This window comes from Microcaecilia unicolor, chromosome 6 (assembly GCF_901765095.1).
Source record: "Microcaecilia unicolor chromosome 6, aMicUni1.1, whole genome shotgun sequence".
Lineage (NCBI taxonomy): Eukaryota > Metazoa > Chordata > Amphibia > Gymnophiona > Siphonopidae > Microcaecilia > Microcaecilia unicolor.
Window position 1 is genome coordinate 317,663,792 of NC_044036.1, and position 25,315 is coordinate 317,689,106.

Below are 25,315 nucleotides of genomic sequence, written 5' to 3' on the forward strand. Positions count from 1 at the left end.
CTCATCGCAGCAGTCCCCTAACTCTAGCCAATGTCTTGTCTTTGCATATTGGTATCTGATGCTCTTGTCGTGTACATTTCCTCCCATGGTTTTCCTGCCCCGATGTGTGTGTTCATGTGTAGTGGTTTTGCATTTAATCTTGCCTGTTAATCCCTTGACCACTTCTTGAATTTTCCACTCTGTTGCAGATATTGGTATCGGCAAAAAGGCAAACAAAACCCTTTCTACTTGTATTCCTTCTGCAATATCGCAAAACGTTTATGAGCCAGGGAATATTTGTTATTTTCTTGAGTGTTGCCATTTTTTATTATTTTTGCTGTTTTGGTTTTACCTTTTAGTATTTCGCTCAGTCTTCTATTCCGTACCTTTTCTTTTCTTTTCTTTTTTTTTCTTTTTCTTTTTTATTTTAGGCACCCAGGTGGCCTGGTTTCCAGGAGTTTCCCAGCCCTGCTTATATAATGTTCAGTATTTGTTGGAAATTTAATCTTATTTCAAAAATTAGTTTTTATTTATTCCACAGGCTTGATGTAGCTGACATAGGCTTCAAAGTGGTTTACAAATTTTTTTTAAAGCAAAGGCAGGAGGGAGGGATATCTTAAGAAAAACAAAGGGGAGTAAAGGAAACTGGAAAAAGGTCTGTGCCTTGAAAATGACAGATACAAATCAAGGTAGGGTATACACAAAAAGTAGCACAAATGAGTTTTATCTTGTTGGGCAGACTGGATGGACCATGCAGGTCTTTTTCTGCCGTCATCTACTGTTACTATGTGCTAGGAAGTACAGAGTACACAGGGAGATGATGGTACAGAGGAATAGGAGGCGGCAGTGTTTCCCAAACTGTGCGCCATCAAACTCAACAGGGGTGCCGCAGGTCAGATGGGAGGTTCACAGCCAAGTGCTGGGACATCGCTTAATTTTAACATATTTAAACAAAGTTAAGTTCCAAGAAATCTACAGACACCATGGCTGGAGCAAGCTACCAATCACAGCTCAGCTGTGATTGGTCACAGAGCCTGTCTGGCTCCTAAAAGGGCGATCCTGATTGGGAAGCAAGGAGTGAGGTACTTTGTTTCCAAATCAGGATCACCCTTTTAGGCGCCAGACAGGCTCAGCTGAGCTGTGATCAATAGCTTGCCCCAACCATGTGTCAGGAAAACAGTGGTCCTCCGGTGAGAGAGATTTTATACGCAACTGGCAGACAAAAAGAGATAAAGGTAAGCACAATTAATCCTGACCCTATAAGAGCAGCAAGTTAAAAAAAATCGTGAAACCAAGGGGGAGGCTTCTGGGTTAGCGACAGGCACCACATGGGAATAGCTGTCACTGCCAGGGACCCATTCAAGCAGAGGGAGAATTGTGGGTGGGGTAGGGGAGGAAAGGAGAGAGAGATGCTGCAGAAGGAATGAGAGGCATAATTGTTGGACATGAGTTGGAGGGGGAGGAAGGTGTGAAATCATGTATATGGGGGTCGAGGGGAGGGGAAGATGCTGCATGGAGAGGGGCCAGAGAGGAAGAAATGTTGGACATAACGGTGGAGGGAAGGGAAATGTTGTGGGGGGGGGGGGGAGGTGCCGCAAAAAATTGCTTGGACACTAAGGGTGCCATGAACTGAAAGTTTGGGAGCCGCTGGGAGATGATGAAGAGATCTAGTGCTAAAGGATGTAAAAGAGTGTATGTGGATTTGAGAAGTGTGACTTACAATTCAGTGCCATAAAATGATTTGTGTTATTTCTGTAAACTTCTGGAGTAAGAGAGTTGCACGGGGACAGAAATCCCATCCCCGCCTGTCCCCTCTCAATCCCGTAAGAATTGAATGGTACACACAAAAAATTCCGGTCAGCTCGCTGTCTCTCTGGGTTTGAGCTGCAGCATTGCAGGCAAGGAAGGAACAGAAGTTGGAACTTGGAACACTCTGGTGTGCACATGTAAGACTTGTCTCTGACTCACTGGCACTGTGTGCTAAGAGGTCACCACATACACGCGAAAGTAGGTCAGATGATATCCGATGCTTGTGCCTGTGAGGTCTGTGCATCAGCCCAGGAGCAGAGAGGATTAATAGTAACATAGTAAGTGACAGCAGATAAAAACCTGAACGGTCCATCCAGTCTGCCCACTAGTCACACTTATTATCAATTAATGATTACATCAACAATGAATGTGGTATTATGGTCTTTCCTTGGCGTTTCTTGGACATAGACCAAAGAAGTCCGCCCAGCCCTATCCTTATGTTCCAACTGCTGGAGTTGCCGTCAAAGTCCAGTCCAACCTATTCAGCTTCTCATTTGCGGGACACAGACCGTAAAAGTCTGTCCAGCACTATACTCATGTTCCAGCCACTAAAGTTGCTGTCTAAGCCCTTTCCAGCCCATCCTAAACCAGATTGCCATATATGAGAGACAGGTATTACAAGTCCGCTCGGTATCAGCCCTAGTCACCATCTAAGCATCACTCGACACATCCGCACACATGCAGCCATTTAAGTTTAGGTTTTTTATAACTTCCATTTTCTAATTAGAGGTCCTCTGTTCTTCTCACACTTTTTTTGAATTCAGTCACCATTTGTGTGTCTACCACCTCCTTAATGGAGATGTTCTGTATCTGTGCTGTTAAAGCGAGGTGGAGGAGGAGACAGCTCTCAAAGAACTTGGTACTCGATAGGCGAGAGGCTGGCAGAAGTGCAGCTTACACTTCCATGGGAGCCCCCCAAGAATTGTTTCTGTCCCCATGGGAACCCCGCAAACCCCGTTCCTGTGCAAGTCTCGATTCTGGAGGCCATGCAATACTTAAATAGCTCACTGTCCTTTTTTTTGCTCTCTACATCAGTAGTAAAAATGTGTTGCTTTATTGTTTGTACAAAAACCAGGTTAGGCCTCAAGTCACAGAAGTCTTGCAAGCAGTTCTCAAGATTTACAACACTCTAGAGACTATTAAATGTAAATATATCAGGTTTATGGAGGTCCAGCTTAGCAGGTTGTTCTGCTCTGGTATTGCACATTGTATGGTGTCTAGTGCTGCAAGTCTAAATGTAGCCCTAGTATACAAGTAACCTTATATATTTTATAGCATTATAATCAGTCCCATAAGTAAGTTCACGCCTCACTGACTAGCACATTTTTGGTTGGCTGTCATTCTCCCCTTCCTCCCCCATCTCAGCCACTGGTTCTTCACTCCCACTTAAGAATCAGTCCCTATCCTGCTATAGAAAGGCTAGACACCCCTAGGCAACAATAGTGAGCTGGTTACAGCCAGCAACAATTCCAGGACCAGCAGAAAAGTTCAGTTTGAGCTTGAATTCACAATTGTGTGACTGGTAGATATTTACTGGCTTGTAGCCATTGTTTTCTTTGGCACCCTGAAATGCTTCGTGTTGGTCATTAATTTCTCTGTGCCAGCCTGAATTCTTTAAAGATCTACTTGTGGTAAAATGCTATTAAGTGTTCCCCCACCACAAGCTTTTCAGAGGCACAAAGGCAACAGACTGTTTTGTGCTAGAATGCCACAGACTTACCAATAGGCTGTTCTAACTTTCAGGTCCTTTTTGAATTTCATGTCCTAAGCTATTTCCTCGAATTGGTTTGTTTATATAATACCTTCCAACACTGCAACTTTACTAATTACATGTGCAAGACAGATGACAAGTTTAGCTAACTTTTGCAAAGAAAAGAATACTTAAGATCCTCCTATGAGTATGTCTTTATCCCCACTCCTCCAAACAACCTAGCCTAGTGGTTAGAACACCAGGCTTGACATCCAGGGATGCCTGGTTCACATCCCACTGCTGTTCCTTGTGATCTTGGGCAAGTCATTTAACACTCCATTGCCTTGGGCACAAAAATTAGATATTTCCCTGTTCCTAGAGAGCTAACAATCCTAGAGTACCTGCTTGTAACTCACCTTAAGCTTCTACTGAAAAAAGGTGTGAGCAAAATCCAAACTAATAAATAAAGCCTGTGTTTTAATGTGCTGTTCACACCAGACTTAGATTTTCAGTTTGTGTCTAGATCTGGTGTGTGTGCGCGCGCATGCACCTGTTCTGGAAAGCAAGCTCTATTAATTCTGCATAAAGGTTCTTATTCATAAACGTTGCTAAAAGCCCACGGTGCTCCTAGTTAGTTGCTCATTACTGAGGAAGTTTGTCACATGAGCATGCGACTCTGACCAGAATATTTACAGCTTGTTTTGCTTTTTGACTAGGTGACTTTTTTTTCCACCCAGCAGCATCCCTCAGAAGTACTGCCAGCAGCTCCCCCTCACTGTTGTTGTTTTTTTTTTTTTTTTTTTTTAAATACTGTGCTAAAAAAACAAATTCACAGAGGCTAATGTTCTGTCTAAAAGTTATTAGATCATGTTGCATTTTGGTCAGAAATGGTGACTCTGACGTTTGGTGAATCAAAGGGCCCCAAATGTTTTCAAGATTGCATAGTCCAGAAGACAAAAATGCTTAGTAAACTAAAACATTTTTAAAACCTGCTGGTCTACGGCACACTACTTGCTAGAAGCAAAATATTAAAAGCTGATTGGAGTGGCATGTTAAAAATAGATGTTTTGTCTTTTCAGATAGGACTGAGGACATTCCATGAAATGGAGAGCAATCAAGCTGTGTAATCCTTTTGTCAAAGGATGTGGTCAGGGCCAGTTAGATTTAGAAAAGCTTTGAATAACAAGGAAGGGATCTTCCACCCCACTCCTATCCCTTTGGATCTGCTGAGTGTTTCCAAGTGACTGTAAGCTAAATAAACCAAGCAGTAATAAACGGGTATAAAATGTGTCAAAACGCAGTTGTAAAGAGTACCAGGTAGAGTTGCAAAATGACCTTAGATGTAGTCTTTAAAATATTTTTATATTTGGGAGAAAAAGACCTTGGACCTTAAGCATGCATTTGATTTCTGCTTTCCAAAACCAGGCCAGCTTCTCAATCATTGGTCTTTAAATTATGGGAGTGTTTTTTGTTTGTTTGGGGGGGGGGGGGGGGGTTGTTGCATTGACAATTCTAATTAAACTCAATTCTAAACAAATTGTGCAGTGAAATGTGGAGACAGTTGTATTCATTCCAATTCTGATAGATTCAATACGTATCTTTGCACCCGACAGAGCCTCCATTTCACATAAACAATTTGGCTTCTTCAGGGGTTTGATGCTGTTACTCGATCCTTATTGTTCACATACGCCACAGTTCTCACCTGGCTGCAAAAACACACTGTGACCCAAACTGGCCACTGAACACTGGTGTGATTCTGTATGATATATCCAGGGCTTCTATTTGAGTTTGCTCTTTCCAGCTAAATAAGAGTTCTTTCTGGGTACAAAATATTAGTGGGTGTTGGTGTTTAACACCACAAGTACTGTTGCTGGGTACCTTTTTCCAGTCAAATCATATATATCTATTATCATTTGTGTTAGGAGTCATCAGGGCAGAAAAGACACAGAAACTGAATGGAGGATACACGACAATATTTACTTGGTTCAAATCCTGTCTGTCAGACAACAATCAGTTCTATTCGGCAACAGCACATCATTACCTTGGGCTGGACTGTGGGGTGTCACGGGGATCCAAACTGTCTCCCATTTTATTTAATATCTACCTTAAACCTCTGGCTGAGCCGCTTCGGTCAATGAACACAAAATTCTACATCTGTGCTGATGATGTGCAGCTACTCATACCCACTGAATCAGATCTACCCACAGCTCTGAGTAAACTAACTGCAACTCAGGAATGGGCAAACAGCAAATTTTGCCTAAACCCAAATAAAACTGAGATTTGGGTACCCAACTTCAAAATATCTTTTGGGAAGTATGAACTCCCCCTAAAATCAATTGATTTTTAAGGAATGTTTGAGTAGCAGGAAGTATAAACTGAAAAAAAAATCCTCTTTCTGGAAACCCATTATCAGTGTTCCCCTCTGTCTGCTGTCCTCTAACATATAACTTCAATCAATCCAAAGGGAGTTAACATCTACTATAATAAAACTCACCCTCAACGTTCTGAGGACACTGACGTCAGTGAAGCCAAGCTCTGACTTCCTTCAAAAAGGTTCGAAGGTTCGTGGTGGTGAAGCCACCAAAATCGCTCCGGGCCCCGCCGTCAAGGGCGGAGCAATGGCACAACAACGAAGGGGTTAGCAGGGAGGGAGGCGGGGGGTGGGAAATCGCTCCAGGCCCTGCCCTCGAGGGTGGAGCAATGGCAGAACAACCAAGGGGTTGACAGGCGGGGGGGTGGGAAATCGCTCTGGGCCCCGCCCTTGCATCAAACGTTATGACGTTGGGGGCGGAGCAATGCCAGAACAACGAAGGGGTTGGCAGGGAGGGAAGCGGGGGGGGGGTGGGAAATCGCTCCAGGCCCCGCCCTCGAAGGGCGGAGCAATGGCAGAACAACGAAGGGGTTAGCAGCGAGGGAGGCTTGGGGGGGGGGGGGGGAATCGCTCCAGGCCCGGAGCAATGGCAGAACAACCAAGGGGTTGGCAGGCGGGGGGGGTGGGAAATCGCTCCAGGCCCCGCCCTCGCGTCATATGTTATGACGGGGGCGGAGCAATGCCAGAACAACGAAGGGGTTGGCCAGGGAGGGAGGGGGGGGGGTGTTGGCGAAGAAAACCTTGCTAGCGCCCGTTTCATTTGCTCTGAAACGGGCTTCTTTTACTAGTAATGTATATACTTTCCTAATAGTATCTTACTTTGATAGATCTAAATCAAATGATATTTGTTAATGAATGTGTAGATTGAGTTGAAAATTTTTTTTTTTAAACTCAGTTTTAAGAAATGGGTTAAAGAAGAATCAAAGCTGTTTTGTCAACATATTTCTAATAATACTCCAATTGCTTTACAACTTGCTTCGTGTATCACTTTACCAGTTGATAACCCCCAAAACATAGTAAAATAAGTGAAGGCAGATAAAGACCTGAATAGTCCATCCAGTCTTCTCAACAGTCACATTCATTATCAATTCAAGATTAAATCAACAATGAACGTATTACATACTTCATCATGGTCTTTCTTTGGTGTTTCTAGGACATAGACCATAGAAGTCATCAGACTCTGTCCTTATGTTCTTTTTTTTTATTTTTATATTTTTATTAGTACCCCCAAGCAAGATCAGTCACTGTTCTGCACAAGTGGGTGTTATCCCCTCCTACCAGCAGATGGAGGTAGAGAGCTGATTTTTACCAGTGACCTCACTGGTATAACCTGCTTAGTGGAAAGATCTAGTATTTTCTTTACCTAGCACATGGTATGTTGTGCTGACTGGTGCTCTTGTTCTAGTGTTACCATATTTGTTCTAACTACTGGAGTTGCTGTGAAAGCCCACGCCAGCCTATCCGAATCTGTCTTGTCATTTGCGGGACACAGTCTGCCTTCACTATCCTCATGTTCCAAATTACTGGAGTTTCTGTCAAAAACATAGTTGTTGGTTTTTGGGGGTTTTTTTAAGACTCCATTCTTTTCTTTTTTTTTTTTTAACTGTCAAGTTAATGCAGTAAACTACTTCTCAGATTGTACCAGTTACATATAATTGGATCATCATTTTATAAGGAACAAATTTGAATACTAGTTCAGGCCCTTATCCTCAGTGTGCTTTACTGTAGAGTATCAGCTGCATTGAAACCTAGGTTGCAATTTATTCTAAACACATTTTTAAAGCTTGTAAACACGATAGGGCAACTCCACCTGATTCAGCTGCAGTGGTTGCCATTTTCAGATTGAAATATTAAACTGGCACATATAATTTTTAATTCTTTATAGGGTCAGGACCAGAATATTTAACACATTTATTACTCTGTTCAGCACCTAGACGAGCAAGTTACCAGAGGGATAATATTCTGTCACACTTCCTGGATGTTGAGGCATTACGATATAAAAAGGGAATGGGACTTGATATACCACCTTTCTGTGTTGTGGTTTTTTTGTTTGTTTTTGCAACTACATTCAAAGCAGTTTACATAGTATATACAGGAACTTATTTGTACCTGGGGCAATGGAGGGTTAAGTGACTTGTCCAGAGTCACAAGGAGCTGCGGTGGGAATCAAACCCAGTTCCCCAAGATCGAAGTCCACTGCACTAACCACTAGGCTGCTCCTCCACTCAGATTCTGCTTTCACTTATCGGGCCGCTACTTATGTAGAAAACTAAAAACTTTTATTTAAAACATTTTTAGGATCAGTCCTTAGATCTACCGTCTCATTTTCAGATCTAGATTTGCGGTTCAAAATTGTTGCATTATATAGTCCATTGTTGTATTAATACATTTGTAATCCACTTTGGACCTCTTGAAGGAAGTTAGTGGCATATAAATATGTAAATTGAATGCATTTAGGAGTGCAAAGTTCTAGGTCAGTGGTCTTCATTAATTTTTAAGCTGGGGTCACTTTGGATTCTAATGAGCTGAAGGACAGCTGCCAAATCTTCTTGTGCAGGGCCATGACCATTGTGTGTCAGTGACATTAATCCCCACCAGCCTGCCTTCAAACTTTATTGGGGTCTCCTCAAGGTTGTACGCATTTCCAAATGCATTCTCTTTTGTCTGTTGAGAAATGCCTTGTCCTTCATGTATGTGGTCTTTTTCCCTCTCTCCTCTAATCCACCTTTCCCTTTTTGTCCAGAGCCTGGGTAGAGAGGCAGAGTAACAGAAAAAAAGACAGAGGGCCACCTCAGAAGTCCCCAGGGGTTGGCTCTAGCCCCCAGGCCTTGCATTGAAGACCTACATTTTAATTCTGCCCTTTTATTATGCCCTAATCTTGCTGCTTCAGCTCTTGCTATACAAAACTTTCCTGCTAAGGTGCCATGCCATGGGAGCAGTTCTTGTGGAGATGGATGTTCAGCAGCCATATTTCGTTTTTGGTAGAAAAAATATTAACAAGTGAATTGTATATGAAACATTTTAAATGGATTAACTTGGTGTATCTGTGACTAGCATTGAAGAGCTATATATGGTCGTCGGGCTAGTGAACTAATATGGCAACCTTGATCACTGTGTCAGTAGGGACTAGTTAGACTTTGTCCTTTTCCTCCAACTCTTTGGCGTCAAAAGTATTTTGTTCAGACTTGTCACCTGAAGACAAGTGTTGTATGTTTGCTTGAGACAAAACAGAGAAAATGAGAGAAAAAGTTTAATGTGCTGCTTATAATATATCAAATGTTACTTTACTACATTACTGTTAATTTTTTAAATTGTTTTACATCAAAACAGTTGTTAAGTTACTCCAGCCAGTGTACTGAAATAATGTCTCTCATTTCAGACAAAAATTACACGTGATATTGCTTTCAGGCAGTGACTTGAAAAATGACACACTTGCATTTGATATGTGGCGCTGACCTAATAGTGTCGAACACCATTTTGATTTTGGTTTTTGTTGTTGTTGTTGCTTCCCTAAAAGTTCATGTTCACTGTCGCACATGCATCCTGTGTCTTTCTAGAATGCAGTTCCTTCTGCTGTTCAGGTTTACCAGTTGATTTCAAAATTCTGACAGCAAAAGTGTTTCCTTGTAACTTTTTTCTTGAAGTGAAGTCTGGCGCAGCATAAGGTCATTGGAGATGCACAGAGCTGGTTTCCTAATGGGATTATTTCTGGCGATGCTAGTAGTGAGAAAGTGGTTAATCATGCAGGAGTTTGGCAGAGTGTGGGGCTGGGTGGGGGGAACCTTTTGGGATAGTTTTCTTCACTATTAACCCAGGGTCAGTGCAAGGGTAATAAGCAGACTAGGTGAATGTTCAGCTTTGTACCCCTTCAGTTAACTTTCATTCTATTAGTACCCCCAAGCAAGATCAGTCACTGTTCTGCACAAGTGGGTGTTATCCCCTCCTACCAGCAGATGGAGGTAGAGAGCTGATTTTTACCAGTGACCTCACTGGTATAACCTGCTTAGTGGAAAGATCTAGTATTTTCTTTACCTAGCACATGGTATGTTGTGCTGACTGGTGCTCTTGTTCTAGTGTTACCATATTTGTGGAGACTGATTTTGCTAAACAAATATCTAATCATAGCAAATGGCTTTTGGTTAACAGTACAGTGAACAGTACAGCAGTAGATAATGATCTATTTTTCAAAAACTTCCAGATGAGTTTGAGCCCAAGCGTACTTATTAGAAGAGCAGACATCCCTTCTTTGACTGGCTTCTGAGATACATGTGAAAGTCTTTGCATTATATATGCTTTAAGTTGTGCTGCACAAACAAAATTTCTTTGACATATTCAGCCAACGGGGAAACAAAGGAGATCAGCAATGCCTTTCTCTCTTTAGCTACCCCCATGTGTCCAGATTGACTAATAGGCCAGCGATGGTTTCTCTTATGTGGGTGGGCATGTTGGTCATAGACACATAAGAGAGCATTTTCCTAAAAATTAAAAAAAAAAAAAAAAAGCAAAGCCTGAGGAGACACATCTGAAGAAGTCCAAAAGAAGGACCTTAGCAAGAGTAATTAAATGATTATACCCCCCTATGTACTAAGCCGGTGCACTAATGCCGACACAGCCCATTCACTTTGAATGGGCTTTGTTGGCACTGCAGCGTGGCAGCTGCTAGTGTGCCTTAATAAACAAGGGGGTTAAATGATTAAATGCCCCTTGTGTTGTATTGAATTGTGCTGTAAATTATTCCAGCACTAGAGCAAAATTGTCTTCTGTTGAAGACTAGATCACTTCCTGGCTATGATTATTTAGGCTTCTATTCTTAGGTATTTATAAATGTTTATTTTCCAGCTAAATAGGGTTTTGTTTTGGGGGGGGTTGTGGTGGGGAGGGGTTGAAGGTAATTAGTAAGTCCTGCTTCTGAAAACAAATGGAGTTAAGTGTTCTTTGACACCAATATAGGATGTAACAGAAAATGGCCGCCAAGAGTTCAAGCAGCAGCACCAGCACCAGCGAAAGGATCAGTGGCAGCGGGCAGGAAAGCATGGGGACCTTTCCTGCCCTGAAGCAAGCTACTAGACGACCAGAGTGATGCTGGAGGAGAGGAGAATGGGAGAGAGTTGAAGACTCTTTCCCCTTCGCTCCATTCTGCTCTGTGGGAACCCCGCAGGACATTGGTCCATTTTCGCAGGATCCCCATGGACCTTGGTCCATCCCCATGGGATCCCTGTGGTCCTGGAGGAGATTCCCGGCGGTGTCCGCAGGAATCCTGCTATCTCCGTTCCCGTGCCGCTCTTTCTCTGACCTAGGGCCAGTGGTTCAGGAGAGATTAGTGGACATTCCTTGCCAAGGTGTTTATCAGTTTGAAGATGAGGTAGAAGAGGTCATGGACATCATCAAAAAAACAGATACTATCCAAAAACTGTCTCCGCAACCTTCAGCTGTTTCCTCTTCAAGGACACTTTTGAGTGGGCCTAGGTGATGAACCTACTACTTTCAGAGGTGTAGGTTTCCACCACCGCCTCACTCTGCCTAGCAGTCCCAGGTCCAGTGTTCTCAGCCTTCCCAGTCCCACGTTCAGAAGTCCCAGCCAGCTCCCCAGTCAAAGCAAGAGAAGAACTTTTGACTGGCTCCAGGAGAGCATAGCTGCACTTGAAGTAACTGTCCCGAGTGGCTCGCCACTAGGGGAGACTGAATTTTTACCAATATAGGTGGCCCTTTGTAATCTCTGATTGTTGGTTCTTCAAATAGTCCATTTCTGTTACATCCTACATTGGTGTGGAAGACCACTAAATTGCCCACTAAAAAAGCATCATACATCAGGTCTCAGCACAAGCAGGTACTTGTAGAAGACATCTCCGCCTTTCTACAGGCCAATGCAGTCAAACCCATACTACTAAGGGAAGAAGAAAAGGGATTCCATTCCATGTACTTCCTTGTGGCTGAAAAGATGAGGGGATTTCGTCCCATCCTAGACTAAGGGCCCTGAACAAATTCCTGGTCAAAAGTCAGGATGATTTCCTTGGGGACCCTTCTCCCTCAAGAAAACTGGCTTTGCTCTCTGGACAAAGGATGCCTATACCCACGTTTTGATACTTCCCTATCCAGAATCTGAGATACCTCTTGGGACTAGGAACCACCACTGCCAGTACCACATTCTGCCATTTGGCCCCACGACAGCTCTCAGGGTTTTCACCAGGTGTCTAGCGGTAGTAGTGGCATATATATGCAGACTTGGAGTATGCTTCCCTCTCTGTATGATTGGCTGCTCAAGAGCATATCACAGGAAAGGGGGGGGGGGGGGCAATAATTAATGTGCCTAACTGTTTGGGTTTTGGAGTTACTAGGGTTTGTAATAAACTACCCCAAGTCCCATTTTCTCCCGATTCAGCAACTAGAGTACATAGGAGCCCTGCTTGATATATTGGATTATTAAAACAAACACTTATCTTTAAAGAGTCTGTGTCATGTCCAAGATCAGAACCAAGCTGTTACTCGGCAGTCCACACGCCTCTAGGCCAGTGATGGCCAGCGTTTCGCTAAGTTTCTTCAGGGTCCCAGACGGCAGGATGTCTTCTATGAAAAACAAAAAAAAATGTGTTGAGGCAGGCTTTTGAAACAGTACAAGGCAATATATTTTAAATTTCTTTGTTGATTTTAATTCAAAATAAACAAACTGTTACATCTGAACCGGAAATACAGACATGAAATAATATTAATAAGCTTCATTTCCCATATGGGAAAGAGATTTTAAATATAAAGGAAAAATGTTACTCTTCTTCAGACCACAACTGATGGGGGTTAGCTCTTCTTCAGACCACAACTGATGGGGGTTAGTCTACACATTATAGAAGACTAAAATTAATAAAAAGAAAAAGGAGTTTCAAGAAATATGCTTAGCATGCAGCCTACCCTATATTCATTTATTATTATCACTGGACCAAAGATTAACCAACTTTCTTCATAGTTATAAATGCCTTCAGCTGTTCAGGCTGATAAAAATTATATTTTAACCCCATATATTTAACAACACATTTACAGGGGTAGTTAAGGTAGAAGGAGGCCCCTAATGATATAGCTTCTGATCTCATTCCTAAAAATAATTTCCTCCTTTCTTGAGTCTGCTTTGTAATATCTGGATAAATCCAGACTTTTTTACCCCTGAACAGAGTTTGCATTTTTTTAAAGTAGATTCGCATTACCGCATCTAAGTCTTGCTGAAAAACAAATGAAGCAATTAATGTCGTTCTTTCAGAATTAATATTTAAAGTTGTCTCTAGTAAGTCAGAAACATTCAAAGTTTGCTCTTGTTTTTCATCCGAAGTTGCTTGAAGAGAAATTTCAGAGGACTTTTTAATAGGAATATAATACACTTTATTTAGTGGTGGAATAGTTTCTGGGGAAAAGTTTAAGACCTCTTGGAGGTATATTTTGAAAGCTTCAAAAGGATTAATTCCAAATTCCATCGGAAAATTCAAGAGTCTTAGATTTAGCCTCCTGTTATAGTTTTCTATCATTTCCAGCCTACGCTGAGTAGCAGAGTTATCTTTAATTATTGAGGCTGTAACATCATTTATTTTAATAACTTCCTGTTTAAGAACGGCCATTTGTTCACTAGTTTCTTGCTTAGTAGTATTGAATGATAAAGATAACAGTTCCACCGTACTCACTAAATCTTTTATCTCTCTTGCCGAGTTGGCAACCGTCGTGTCCACTCTCTGGAGAGCTTCCCAAATGCTCTCCAGAGTAGCTGCCGCTGTTGTTTGTGTTGGAGCCTTACGCTCTGCCCGCACTTCTTTCGGTGTCGGATCTCCCTCAGGCTCAGTCTCTCCGGTTCCTCGATTCGTTTCCTCACCCACAACCACTTCCGGGTCGGGCTGGTCGCGCCGGGAGGGAAGGCCTTCAGGGATTGGCGGCGGATGATAATCCGGAGGGGAGAGTGAAATTTCTAGCCCCAAGTTTTCAATGGAGTCTTCACCATCGGAAACAGCGGGGCCCCTCTCGGCTACTAAGGTAGGTGGCTTTGTGGTGTACCTCTTCATCGTTTGCTGTACCGGGGAGGATGTCCCAGAGGTCGAGGAAAACACCCTGACTATCCCCTTACGTTTTGTATGAGGCATCTTGTAACAGGGAATAGGAAAATTCAGACAAACTGTGAGAGAACTCCCGAAGCAGCTTTCAGCATGCCGCCATCTTGAGACACGCCCCCCAGTACAAGGCAATATATAGAACAAACACAATCTCATCTTTTGGAGCCTTCCAGCTCTTTAAATCTTGTTGGATTTTGAGCTCTTTGAGGGTTTTCCTTTCACTTTTTCAGATACGAGATCTGTCATTTTTCACTTATTGGATTTATTCATGTGATATAGTCATCATATGTTTTTAATATTGATTTATAAATTTTCTAATTTTAATTTATTTACTGACTTATTTATTGTCTTATGTACCATGTGTTTATGTATATTTGTATTTTACACTTCAAACTCTGACCACTGGTGCAGGCAGTTTTGCTGAAATACGGACCGTGTCAGGTCTGTTCAATAAAATATTGTACTTTTTTTTTTTATTTTTTATTTTATTCCTGTTTATTTTTGTTCCCACTGCATCATCTTGTGACTCTGGGCAATTCACTTAAGTCTCCATTGCCCAGAGTCACAAGGAGCTACAGTGGGAGCAAAAATAAATATACCGTTAATTGTATGATTGATCGTGATTACAAATTTTAATCAAACAGAAGCCCTAAAAAAAATAATAAAAAGATAAATGCAAAATAAACAAGAAAACTACAAATTAAAGAATTTCACAGCCTACTTCAGAAATGCAACCCTATGTTTTATTACAATTGTAGGTATGGCCTCTACTCCAGTTCATCTCTTTGCAACTGATCTTAATTTTGTAGCAAATGAGCAACACTTTAAGTGAGTGTTTTAATTTGCTGTTTCTCTCTCTCCCCCCCCCCCCCCCCCCTTAGTATCAGTCCTACATGAGTGTCTTCTCTTCCACTTTTCAGAAAGTAAAATCTTGTGGCAGTGGTGGCAAAGGAATGAAACGGCTGAGTTGCTAGCTCTTTTTTTTTTTTTTTTTTTTTTGGAGGGGGAGGGGGGAGCAGGGTAAGGTATTAGTGTGCTGTTTCTGAAATTGTGGTTCATTTTCAGGAAGGTCAGAGCATTCCCTGTTCATCTTGACAGTAAATGAGAGTACTTGACTGGTGGACTGTAGCAGCAGTGTTGGTGCACCTGTCTCAAGCAGGGAACCCCAGTTCCTTTTGCAAATTTTAACTGTAACAGTTTTAAAGCAGATGCAAAATTAAAGCAGATGCAAAAAGTGTGGGGTGGTTTTTTTTGTTGTTTTGGGGGTTTTTTTTCTGTTGACAATTTGAAACTAGATACCCATGCTTCTGCTAAGGTACTAGTGGATAAAAGCTTGTGAAATCTTATTAGCCCCCTCACCAGTATTGGTGAAAATTAAATAGGCTCTGCTGTGGCTGTCCTTTCCACCAGAAACACATGGTCACCACTCCGATAAATGTAATACTAAAATAGCCTGCATCACTGATGCAAGCATCCAGCATCTGTTCAAGCCTGCTCTAGACTGGTTATACTGCAAAGGCATTACACTTGCTCAGCAAACAGCTAACTCTAGATCAGTGATTCTCAACCCAGTTCCTCATGGCACACCCAGCCAGTCAGGTTTTCAGGATGCTCACAATAAAATGCATTCATTGTAAGAACCTCTGCTTGGATGCATACATAGGTTTGGGAATCCAGTCGTGATTTGTGGACCCTGGCTAAATGAGTATTACATAGAAGTTTGCCACTTATTTCTCTCTTTGAAATATAATCTCAAGGTGAACTATTCACAGGTACAGTGGATATTGCTCTGCGAAAGAGAGCTTAAGTCTGTTTTGTACCCGAGATAGTGGGGGGGGGGGGGGGGGGGTAAATGACTTTCTCATGGTCACAAGGAACATTGGTTGGAGAAATAAGATTGGATTTCTGATTTCCTGGTTCTTAGCGGACTGTTTCAACCGCTAGTTTTCTCCTCTGCTTCTCCACATTTGCAGAATGAAAATAGAGGAATGGAGGAGGAAAACCCTGATAGATGAGAGAAAAGATCTTGTTCTAGCCCCTGTAAAGGCTGTTCCTGATAGTTGGAAAGTCAAACAAAAAAAGAACTGCCAGGCCAAAAAAAAAGGGATTTGGAAGTACAGGAGATGGGCTGCCTCGGTGATATGTGCTGTGCACTTGTGTGGAAGGTTTTTTTGTCCGATTCCTGGATTGGGTCTTCTACGCCTCAAGTCGTCGAGGCAAGGCGATGCAGAGGCTGGAGTGGGGAGGGAGTTGTGGTCATCGATTTTTAAGGGTGAGCATCAGGAATGAAAGTTAATGGTGCCTGAATCCCAGCTTTGTTTCCAACTGAGCTGGAAGAATAAAAGGAGTGGAGAAGTAGCCTAATAGTGTAGTGGGCTGAAGACCAGTGGGAATTGAACCTGGTTCCCCAGCAGCTCCTTGTAACCCTGGGCAAGTAACTTAACCCTCCATTGCCCCAAGTACAAACAAAAATTTTTTAAAAACTTAGATTTTGAGCCCACTAGGAACAGAGTAAGTATCTGCTTATAATGTATGTAAACCGCTGTGGTTGTGCCACGGAAAGACAGTATATCAAATCCATGACTCTTTACCCTGATGCATGGTTCCTGGCCTCAGGACCGTTGCTACAGTGACCAGACTAGGAACAGCTAAAGGGAGGTCCTATTAGAAGAGGGAAAACTACTTGGGCATTGGGAATGAAGGTTGATGGTGCCTGAATCTCGGCTTTGGTTCCAATTGAGCTGGAGGAAAGAGGAAGAACGACAGGTCAAGAAAATACAAGTGATTGTGCTGTCAGACAGGCAAACTAATGATATGAAGGGTCTGGCTGGTACTCACTAAAGTTTATTCCAATTGTGAAAATGAAATATTTGATTTTCTTTTGTAGCTGCTGTATGTTTGTGTCACTGGTTAACTTTAAACATTTTTATTGAAGAAAGCACAGAATATATAAACATTCAAGATTGTCCACTCCAATTTGAAGGAACAATGCTCACAAAATATCAAGGATACTGCCCCAGAAGGCCTTGTTTCTGATGCTCTCCTGAAACTAAATTCGTACATTCACTCTCCCCCCCCCCCCCCCCACCTCTTTTCCCAGAGAGAACCAAACCACAACCTGTTAAAAATATTTCAATACAGTACAATTCCAAATACAATCATGAGGTGTTTAAAACTTCTCCCAAGTGAGGTCAAGGATTCCAGATCTGTAAAAACAATTTCTTACGTTTGGGAGAACCTTGAGCCGCCGTCACTTCTTACACGGATTTCTCCATTTCCAATATTCAGGAGGTGTTTGTGACTGAGATTGTAGTATCACTGGTTTAAAGTTGCTTTGTAATGAAAGCATAGTACTAATTTAGGATGTGCTTTATCTTGGACTGATGTTGGACATGGTAATGATTGTGACTCAAACATGTCTTAGGGGGTGGCACTTCCATATTCTTATTACTGGACAAATGTATTCCATTAATTTTTCTTACAAAATAAGTACCTGTATGTAATATGTAAACCACTTTGATTGTAACCACAGAAAGAGGGTATATCGAATTCCATCCATATGAAGCAAATGCAAGCTGAAAGTACTGTAGGTTATTTTAGAAAGTTTAAATCTGACACGGGTTTTGCTGTAAAGCAAGAATGTAAAAAGAGATTCTGAGAGGTGTTGGGGTGATGGTATGCGATTTTCTTCCACTGCAGGTTTTAAATGAAGAATGTGACCAGAACTGGTACAAAGCTGAATTAAATGGAAAAGATGGTTTTATCCCCAAGAACTACATAGAAATGAAACCCCATCCGTAAGTATAAAAGACTGACACACCTCACTACACTAAGGAGGGCCTGGTCTTGCTTCAAAACTGCTGTTCCTCTTTGGGCACACTATACCTTAATTCTTCTGATTGTGTGTAGCCTAAAGCTTGCAGCATAGGAACAGCGGAGGAGTACAGAAGCATCTAGCCATGTGCAACTGTGAAACGAGTCGCAGAGATCAAGGGTAGTGTGAGAAACAGACGCACACCTGTCACCCCAGTACATCACAGCAAAGGATATGAGCCACATGCCAACCCACACACCCACCTACATGCAGACACTTGCGTTCTCTGCAATAAAAAATAGCATTGATATAAGAAGTATTTAAAGAAAATTACAATATGTAAACTTCTTTGGCAATTCTTGTTTGATATTAAAATAATTCTGAAAGTACTTGGAGACGGCATAATCCACTCTATTACTTTTTCTACACTTATTCTTGTTTTTTCTGTTTTTTACATTCTTCTCCTCTTGACTTGATCAGAATTTACTGTTTAGTAAACTCCAAGCTTTTCGTTTGACAGATGTGATAACTTATTCAGTGATTAGGTACTGCTGCAGCTGAGCTATGTGTGAGAATTTAACTCACCAAAGTCATAGTCCACTGGTAGTGCATGCTCATATACATGTTTCATTGTAAGTGTAACAATGACAAAATGGAAAAGTGGATTTCTCTCCCCCTCCCGGGAGTGAAACTTTCAGACTAACATTGGGTGGATGAGAACCATTTTATAACCAGAGAAGCAGCATTCAGTCTCTGGTACAAAGGGAGCCTTTTTAATTTAGTGGTATGACCAGATTCAGGGTCCACGTTGGCTGGGTTTTATAGGGATTCCTGATTTGAGGGCTCTGGGTAAGGTCTGGTGGTGTAATGGTTGGGCTTACTTGAGAGCAGGGTATAAAAATAACTTGGACCATGTTTCAAATGAAGCTAATTGTCCTGTAATCCAGTACAGCAAGTTCCATTTTTGAACTGATGATTTTCTAAGATTCAGCAATTGCATTAACACCACTTAAAGTAGAATTTGGACCCTGAACCAGGAGACCAAGATTTACATGCTACAGGAAAATGAGAAGTATTAACAGCTCCAGTGAGCTGGTAGAAGATGTACAGGAAGTTTGAGGCTGAAAGACTTCTATCCGCCTGAGCATATAGGGCACTGCTAGCTTGTTTTGAAGCTGTAAGTCTGCAGGGTGAGAGGGAAGCCTCCATGTTCTACTTCCCTTATGTGGATTTAAGTGAGAGAACATGGACAGAAGTGTGCAATTGCCCTGGGTATGGCAGGCAATGGATCTGTTCACAGGATAAACTTGTTTTCAGTTGGTTAGGGAGCGTCATACCCTGTATACCCAGTAATTGTTTTTTGGGGGGGAGGGGGGGTTCTGCTTAATATGTTTTAAACAAATAGACTTTGTGGCAAACCCAGCGTACACTTGGGTGATAACTTGTATATAAAGTAACTTCTCCTACCCTGTGTGTCTAGGGTACACATTCCTAGCTCTGTACATGAAGAGATGCATCAGCAGATAAACTATATAACAGAATAATTTATAGCAAAATCAGTGCCTCAAACATATTTAAATACATCATATTGGCGGGTCATGTCAGCCACTCCCAGGACTGCTTACACCCACTTGCTGTTGTCTAGCATGTGGTATTTCTCCCATAATAATGTGCAGCCTAGAGTTGTGGAGAGGGAGAGTAAGGGGCAGCCTTTGCAACTAGCATGAGTGATTCTCTGGCCTTTTTTTTGGGGGGGGGGGGGGGGGGGAGGAGATACCTGATCTAAGATCCCGTTTATCTACAGAGCACAACAAGGGCAGAGGCATGAAGTTGAAAGGTCATGTTCTGACATCATAGACTGGCAGTCACCTTGGTGGCACAATATTGCCGTGTAAAAGATCGGTACCAAGATGTGGTGTTTTCCAAGCCATTGGAAAGTATTAAATGAGTAGCTGAATGCTGTTGGTCTATCTGGAGCAGTAAAATGTACACTACTCTTTGGGTTTTTTTTCTCTTCCAGGTGGTTTTTTGGAAAGATTCCACGAGTAAAGGCAGAGGAGATGTTGGGAAAACAGAGACATGATGGTGCCTTTCTCATACGAGAGAGCGAGAGTGCTCCAGGAGATTTCTCCTTGTCAGTAAAGTGAGTGACTATAAAATGCTGGACAGAACCCCCCCTCCCCCCCAATGATGATGAAGTAAATTGTTCCTTTTCCCTGCACAAGGGTTGTGCCTTCCTTGCTTTTATTTTCTGCTGTCCTTGTCATATAGTAATCGAAACTATTATATAACAGCTATGATATTATGCACTAGTCCTTGCTTAAGAGACTTTAGAATAAAAAATATTTTTTCAGTCTTGGAGCAATGACTCCAAATAGGTTATTTTTATACGTACCATGACAGGAATAAGCCTAATTCCTAAGCCACGAGTAGGTTGGCGATCTCAGTATCTCAGATTTACCGCTAGGGCTAGTTTCAGCCCTTGGATTGTGCCAGAGAGAGCCACCTTCTGGAATTCTTAAAGTACAATATATACAGGCAACATATCAAGATGGGCTTGGAAATCATTTGTAATCCAGCTTTATGTGCCCAGTACAATTAAGATAAATTAACACAATCTTTCCACCACATTTTCTTGTTCTCTGATTTATATTTGTTGGTATTTTTGATAATCTTCTCTTTCTCTGCTCATAATACTGAATTGTAGCACTCGTATCACTCCAGAGAACAAGGATTCTACCTCACCAGCTCACAGTTGGGATGCATTAGGAGTCCTAAAAAAGGTGCGACTAGTACCACAGAAGCAAAAAAGACACACAGCCTAATAGCACTGGGAGCTAAAAATCTTGCCATCAACTGTCTTGGCAGTCTCCACCTGCTTTTCCAAGAGTCTCTCCCACTACAGCAAAGACTGATTGATCTCAGAAAAAACAGCATCTAAAGTTTCTGGCCCACTTAATCTCATCACACTACCAGAACAGTTTTGATTGTAGATTATTTCAAAATGTAGCAGACTTTATAAAGAATAGTCCAATATGTCCAAAACTGAGCTCCTTATCTTCCCATCTAAACCAACCTCTCCCCTTCCCCCATTCTCTATTTCTGTCGACAACAGGCTCATTCTTCCTGTCTCATCTGCTCATAACCTTGGGGTCATCTTCGACTCCTCCCTATCCTTCTCTGCACATATTCAACAGATTGCTAAAATCTATCGTTGTTTCCTCTATAATATCACCAAAATTTGCCCTCTCCTTTCTGAGCACGCTACCAGAACCCTCATCCACACTCTCATCACCTCTCGCTTAGACTACTGCAACTTGCTTCTCACAGGTCTTCCACTCAGCCATCTCTCTCCTCTTCAAAATTCTGCTGCACAATTAATATTTTGCCAAAGTCGCTATGCCCATATCAGCCCTCTTCTGAAGTCACTTCACTGACTCCCTATCCATTTCCATATACAATTCAAGCTCCTCTTATTGACCTGTAAGTGCATTCACTCTGCAGCTCCTCACTACCTCTCCACCCTCATCTCTCCCTACACTCCTTCCCAGGAACTCAGTTCACTAGGCAAATCTCTTCTAATTGCACCCTTCTCCTCCATCGCTAACTCCAGACTCCGTTCCTTTTATCTCGCCGCACCTTATGCCTGGAATAGACTTCCTGAGCCATTACGTCAAGCTTCATCCCTGGCCGCCTTCAAATCCGGGCTAAAGGCCTACCTGTTTGATGCTGCTTTTGATTCCTAACTTGTCACTTGCTCGTAACCTTTATCTCTCTTCAATAGTCCCCTTTCCCTACGTGTTCTACCTGACTGTCCTACCCTTATCCCTTATTTGTCCTGTCTGTCCTGATTTAGATTGTAAGCTGTTTTGGGCAGGGACTGTCTTTCTTCATGTTCAGTTGTGAAGCGCTGCGTACGACTGGTAGCGCTGTAGTAATAGTAAGATTGTAAACTGCTATCTAGTGGGCACTTAGGCATACTGTTTTGCTTTTCTCCTTTATATGTCCAGTTTTCTTGCGTGAAGGTTTTTTTTTTTTTTTTATCAGTGGGATTGAGTGTCCCAGGTGATCAGAACTTTTTTTTTTTTTTTAATAATTGTTTTCAAGGATGTAATCATAATATATATGTTGTGCCTCTTTATATTCAGGCCTACTGACATCAACATACCACAGCCAATGCACAAAGCTTACCATGCTAGCAATGTCTGATTTAGACTGGTTTTAGCCAGTTTAACGTTCACATTATTCAGCGAGAAATGCATAAAGGGGTTCTGTATCGATCTTGCTATTCTCGGTAGCAGCCATCAATAATCCTATGCAAATGTAGTACAACGAACCGATTAGTATTAAAATGAGCATTCTGAGTGATGCACCGCAGTTTCCGAGCGATGCACATGTGCCTAACTTTTTAACGTGGAGGAGTGGCCTAATGGTTAGTGCAGCAGGCTTTGATCCTGGCAACCTGGGTTTGATTCCCACTACATCTCCTTGAGACCGTGGGCAAGTCACTTAACCCTCCATTACCCCAGATACAAAAAAAATTAGCTTGTGAGCTGTCTAGGGACAGAGAAAAGTACCTACATATAATGTGTGCAGTATTGCGTACATCTAGTAGCGCTATAGAAATGGCTAGTAGTAAAATTTTCCAGGAGGCTTGGAGCTGTTGTAGCATGACGTTGACGTCTCAGCAGAGCAGTCTGCTGTAATATTTTAATAGTATTTGCACGTGTGTGTTTTATTTATTTAATACATTTATAACTTGCGTATCCAACCATGTAGGGGAGGTACAATAAAGCACATGGATTTGACTAAGAGAAGTTTTGCCTCACCAGTTTGCTACATTTTTTTAAAGGCATGAATAAACACGTGGATAAAGGTGAACCAGTTGATGTAGTATATCTAGGTTTCAGAAAGCTTTTGACAGTCCCTCATAAGAGTTCTGAAATAATTTAAAGACCATTGGATAGAGAATGTTCTGTTGATTGTGAACTGGTTAAAAGAGAGAAAACGCAGTAGGGTTTTAGATTAGTTCTGGAGAGGAGCCGGCTGTCTTGGTTCATGTGGATAACAATGACATAGGAAAATGTGGGAGAGAGATTTTGGAAGCCAAATTTAGGCTCTTAGTATAGAGCTCAAATCCAGAACTTCTAGGGTAGCATTTTCTGAAGTGCTCCTCGTTCCACGCTCAGGGCCCAAGAGACAGAGCTCCGGAGTCTCAATATGTGGATGAGGCGATGATGCAGGGAGGAGGGAATTAGATTTGGAAGGAACTGGGCAACATTCTAGGGAAGGGGGAGCCTATTCCAGAATGATGAGCTCCACCTTAACCAGAGTGGGACCAGGCTGCTGTTGTCGGCTTTTGAAAAGGAGATAGAGCAGCTTTTAACCTAGAACCTGGGGGAAGGCTGATAGTCGTTCAAAAGCGCATGGTTTGGAACAAGGTAGTTTTCAAAGATTTCACCAAAATGGGGAAGAGAATATCCCGATAGCGAGGTTGTAATAGAGACCATAGTAGACCAGGTGTCTAAAGAAAAAAGCAGACAAATTGCAAATTAACACTGCCAACTGCTGAGCAAGAGGTAAATAGGAACAACAAACATAGTTTGAAATGTCTGTTCTAATGCCAGCAGCCTAAGAAATAAGATGGGCGAGTTAGAATATATTGTACTAAATGAAAAATTAGATATAATAGGCATCTCTGAGACTTGGTGGAAGGAGGATAACTACTGGGATACTGTCATACCAGGGTACAAATTATATCGTAGTGATAGGGTGGATCAGTCTGGTGGAGAGGGTAGCATTGTACGTTAAGGAGGACCTTGAATCAAATAGATTTGAAAATTCTGCAGGAAACAAAACATATCTTGGAATCCCTATGAATTGAAATTCCATGTGTAAAGGGGAAAAGGATAGTGATAGGAGTGTACTACCATCTACCTGGATGTAGAAATTTTATCAGAAATTAAGGAGGCTAACAAACTGGGGAACACAATAATGATGGGTGATTTCAATTACCCCAATATTGACTGGGTAAATGTAACATCGGGGCATGCTAGGGAGGTGTAACATTCCTTGATGAAATCAAGGACTGCATTATGGAGCAGTTGCTACAGGAGCCAACGAGGAGGAAAAATTCTAGACTTAATGGAGCGCATGATCTGGTGCAGGAGGCAATGGTGCTGAGGCCGCTTGATAACAGTGATCATAATATGATCAGATTTGATACAGCTTTGGAGTAAGTACACACAGGAAATCTAATACATTGGCATTTAACTTTCAAAAAGGAGACTATGATAGAATGAGAACGGTGGGAAAAAAAAAACTTAGAGGAGCAGCTGCGAAGTTCAAAAATTTACATCAGGCATGGAAGCCTGGAAGCCCAGGCCAAATATATTCTGTGTATTAAAAAAGGAGGGAAGAAGGCCAAACAGTCGGTATGGTTAAAAAGTGAGGTGAAGGAAGAGCTAAAAGAAAATCCTTCAGAAAATGGAAGACTAATCTGAATGAAATAATAAGCATCATCATAAGGAATGGCAAGTCAAATGCAAAGTGCTGGTCAGGAAGGCAAAAATACATAGTAAAAAATTTTGTAGTTATATTAAAAGCAAGAAGCCAACAAAAGAATCAGTTGGACTGCTAGATGACACCTCAGGGAAGACAAAGCCATAGCAGAGAGATTAAATGAAATTTTTCTTCGATTTTCACCAACAAAGATTTGAGAGATACTGGTGCCAGAAATGGTATTCAAAGCTGGTGAGTCGGAGAAACTGAATGAAATCTCTATAAATCTGGAAGATGTAATGGTGCAATTTGACAAATTGAAGAGTAGCAAATCGCCTGAACCAGATAGTATTCATCCCAGAGTACTGATAGAATTGAAAAATGAACTTGAGAACTATATTGTTAGTAATACGTAACTTATCTTTAAAATCAAGCATAGTACCAGAAGATTGGAGGGTGGCCAATGTAACACTGACTTTTTTTTTTTTTCTTTAATAAGGTTCCAGAGGTGATCTGGGAAATTATAGACAGGTGAGCCTTACGTCGGTGCCAGGCAAAATGATAAAGACTAAAGAACAAAATTACAGAGCATATTCAAAAGCATTAATTAATGAGACAAAGCCAACATGGATTTAGTGAAAGGAAATCATCTATTACATTTCTTTGAAGGGGTGAACAAATGTGGATAAAGGTGAGCTTGTCAGTATTCTCAATGGAGAAGGATAGATAGTGGGGTTCCCCAGGGGTCTGTGCTAGGACCATTGCTTTTTGACACATTTATAAATGATCTAGAGATGGGAGTAACTAGTGAGGTAATCAGATTTGCTGATGACACAGTTATTCAAATTTCAATCACAAGAGGACTATGAAAAATTACAAGAGGACCTTATGAGATTGGGCATCCAAATGGCAGATGACGTTTAATGTGAGCAAGGTCAAAGTGATGCATATGGGAAAGAGGAACCCGAACTATATTTGTGTTGCAAGGTTCTACATTAGGAGTCACTGACCAGGAAAGGAATCTAGGTGTCATCTTTGATGACAACGTTGAAACCCCCTTCTCAAATGTGTGG

General features: G+C 41.7%; 1 protein-coding gene across 2 annotated transcripts in view; it reads left to right on the plus strand.

The window, feature by feature from the left end:
* The window catches only part of GRB2 (growth factor receptor bound protein 2), a 73,054-nt gene that overhangs the window by 36,482 nt on the left and 11,257 nt on the right, over positions 1 to 25,315 (plus strand). For both annotated transcript variants that reach the window (XM_030208283.1, XM_030208284.1), the window contains exons 3-4: positions 17,627 to 17,724; positions 19,762 to 19,884. In XM_030208283.1, the coding sequence (XP_030064143.1) occupies positions 17,627 to 17,724; positions 19,762 to 19,884 (221 nt within the window). The remainder of the gene's footprint in view (positions 1 to 17,626; positions 17,725 to 19,761; positions 19,885 to 25,315) is intronic.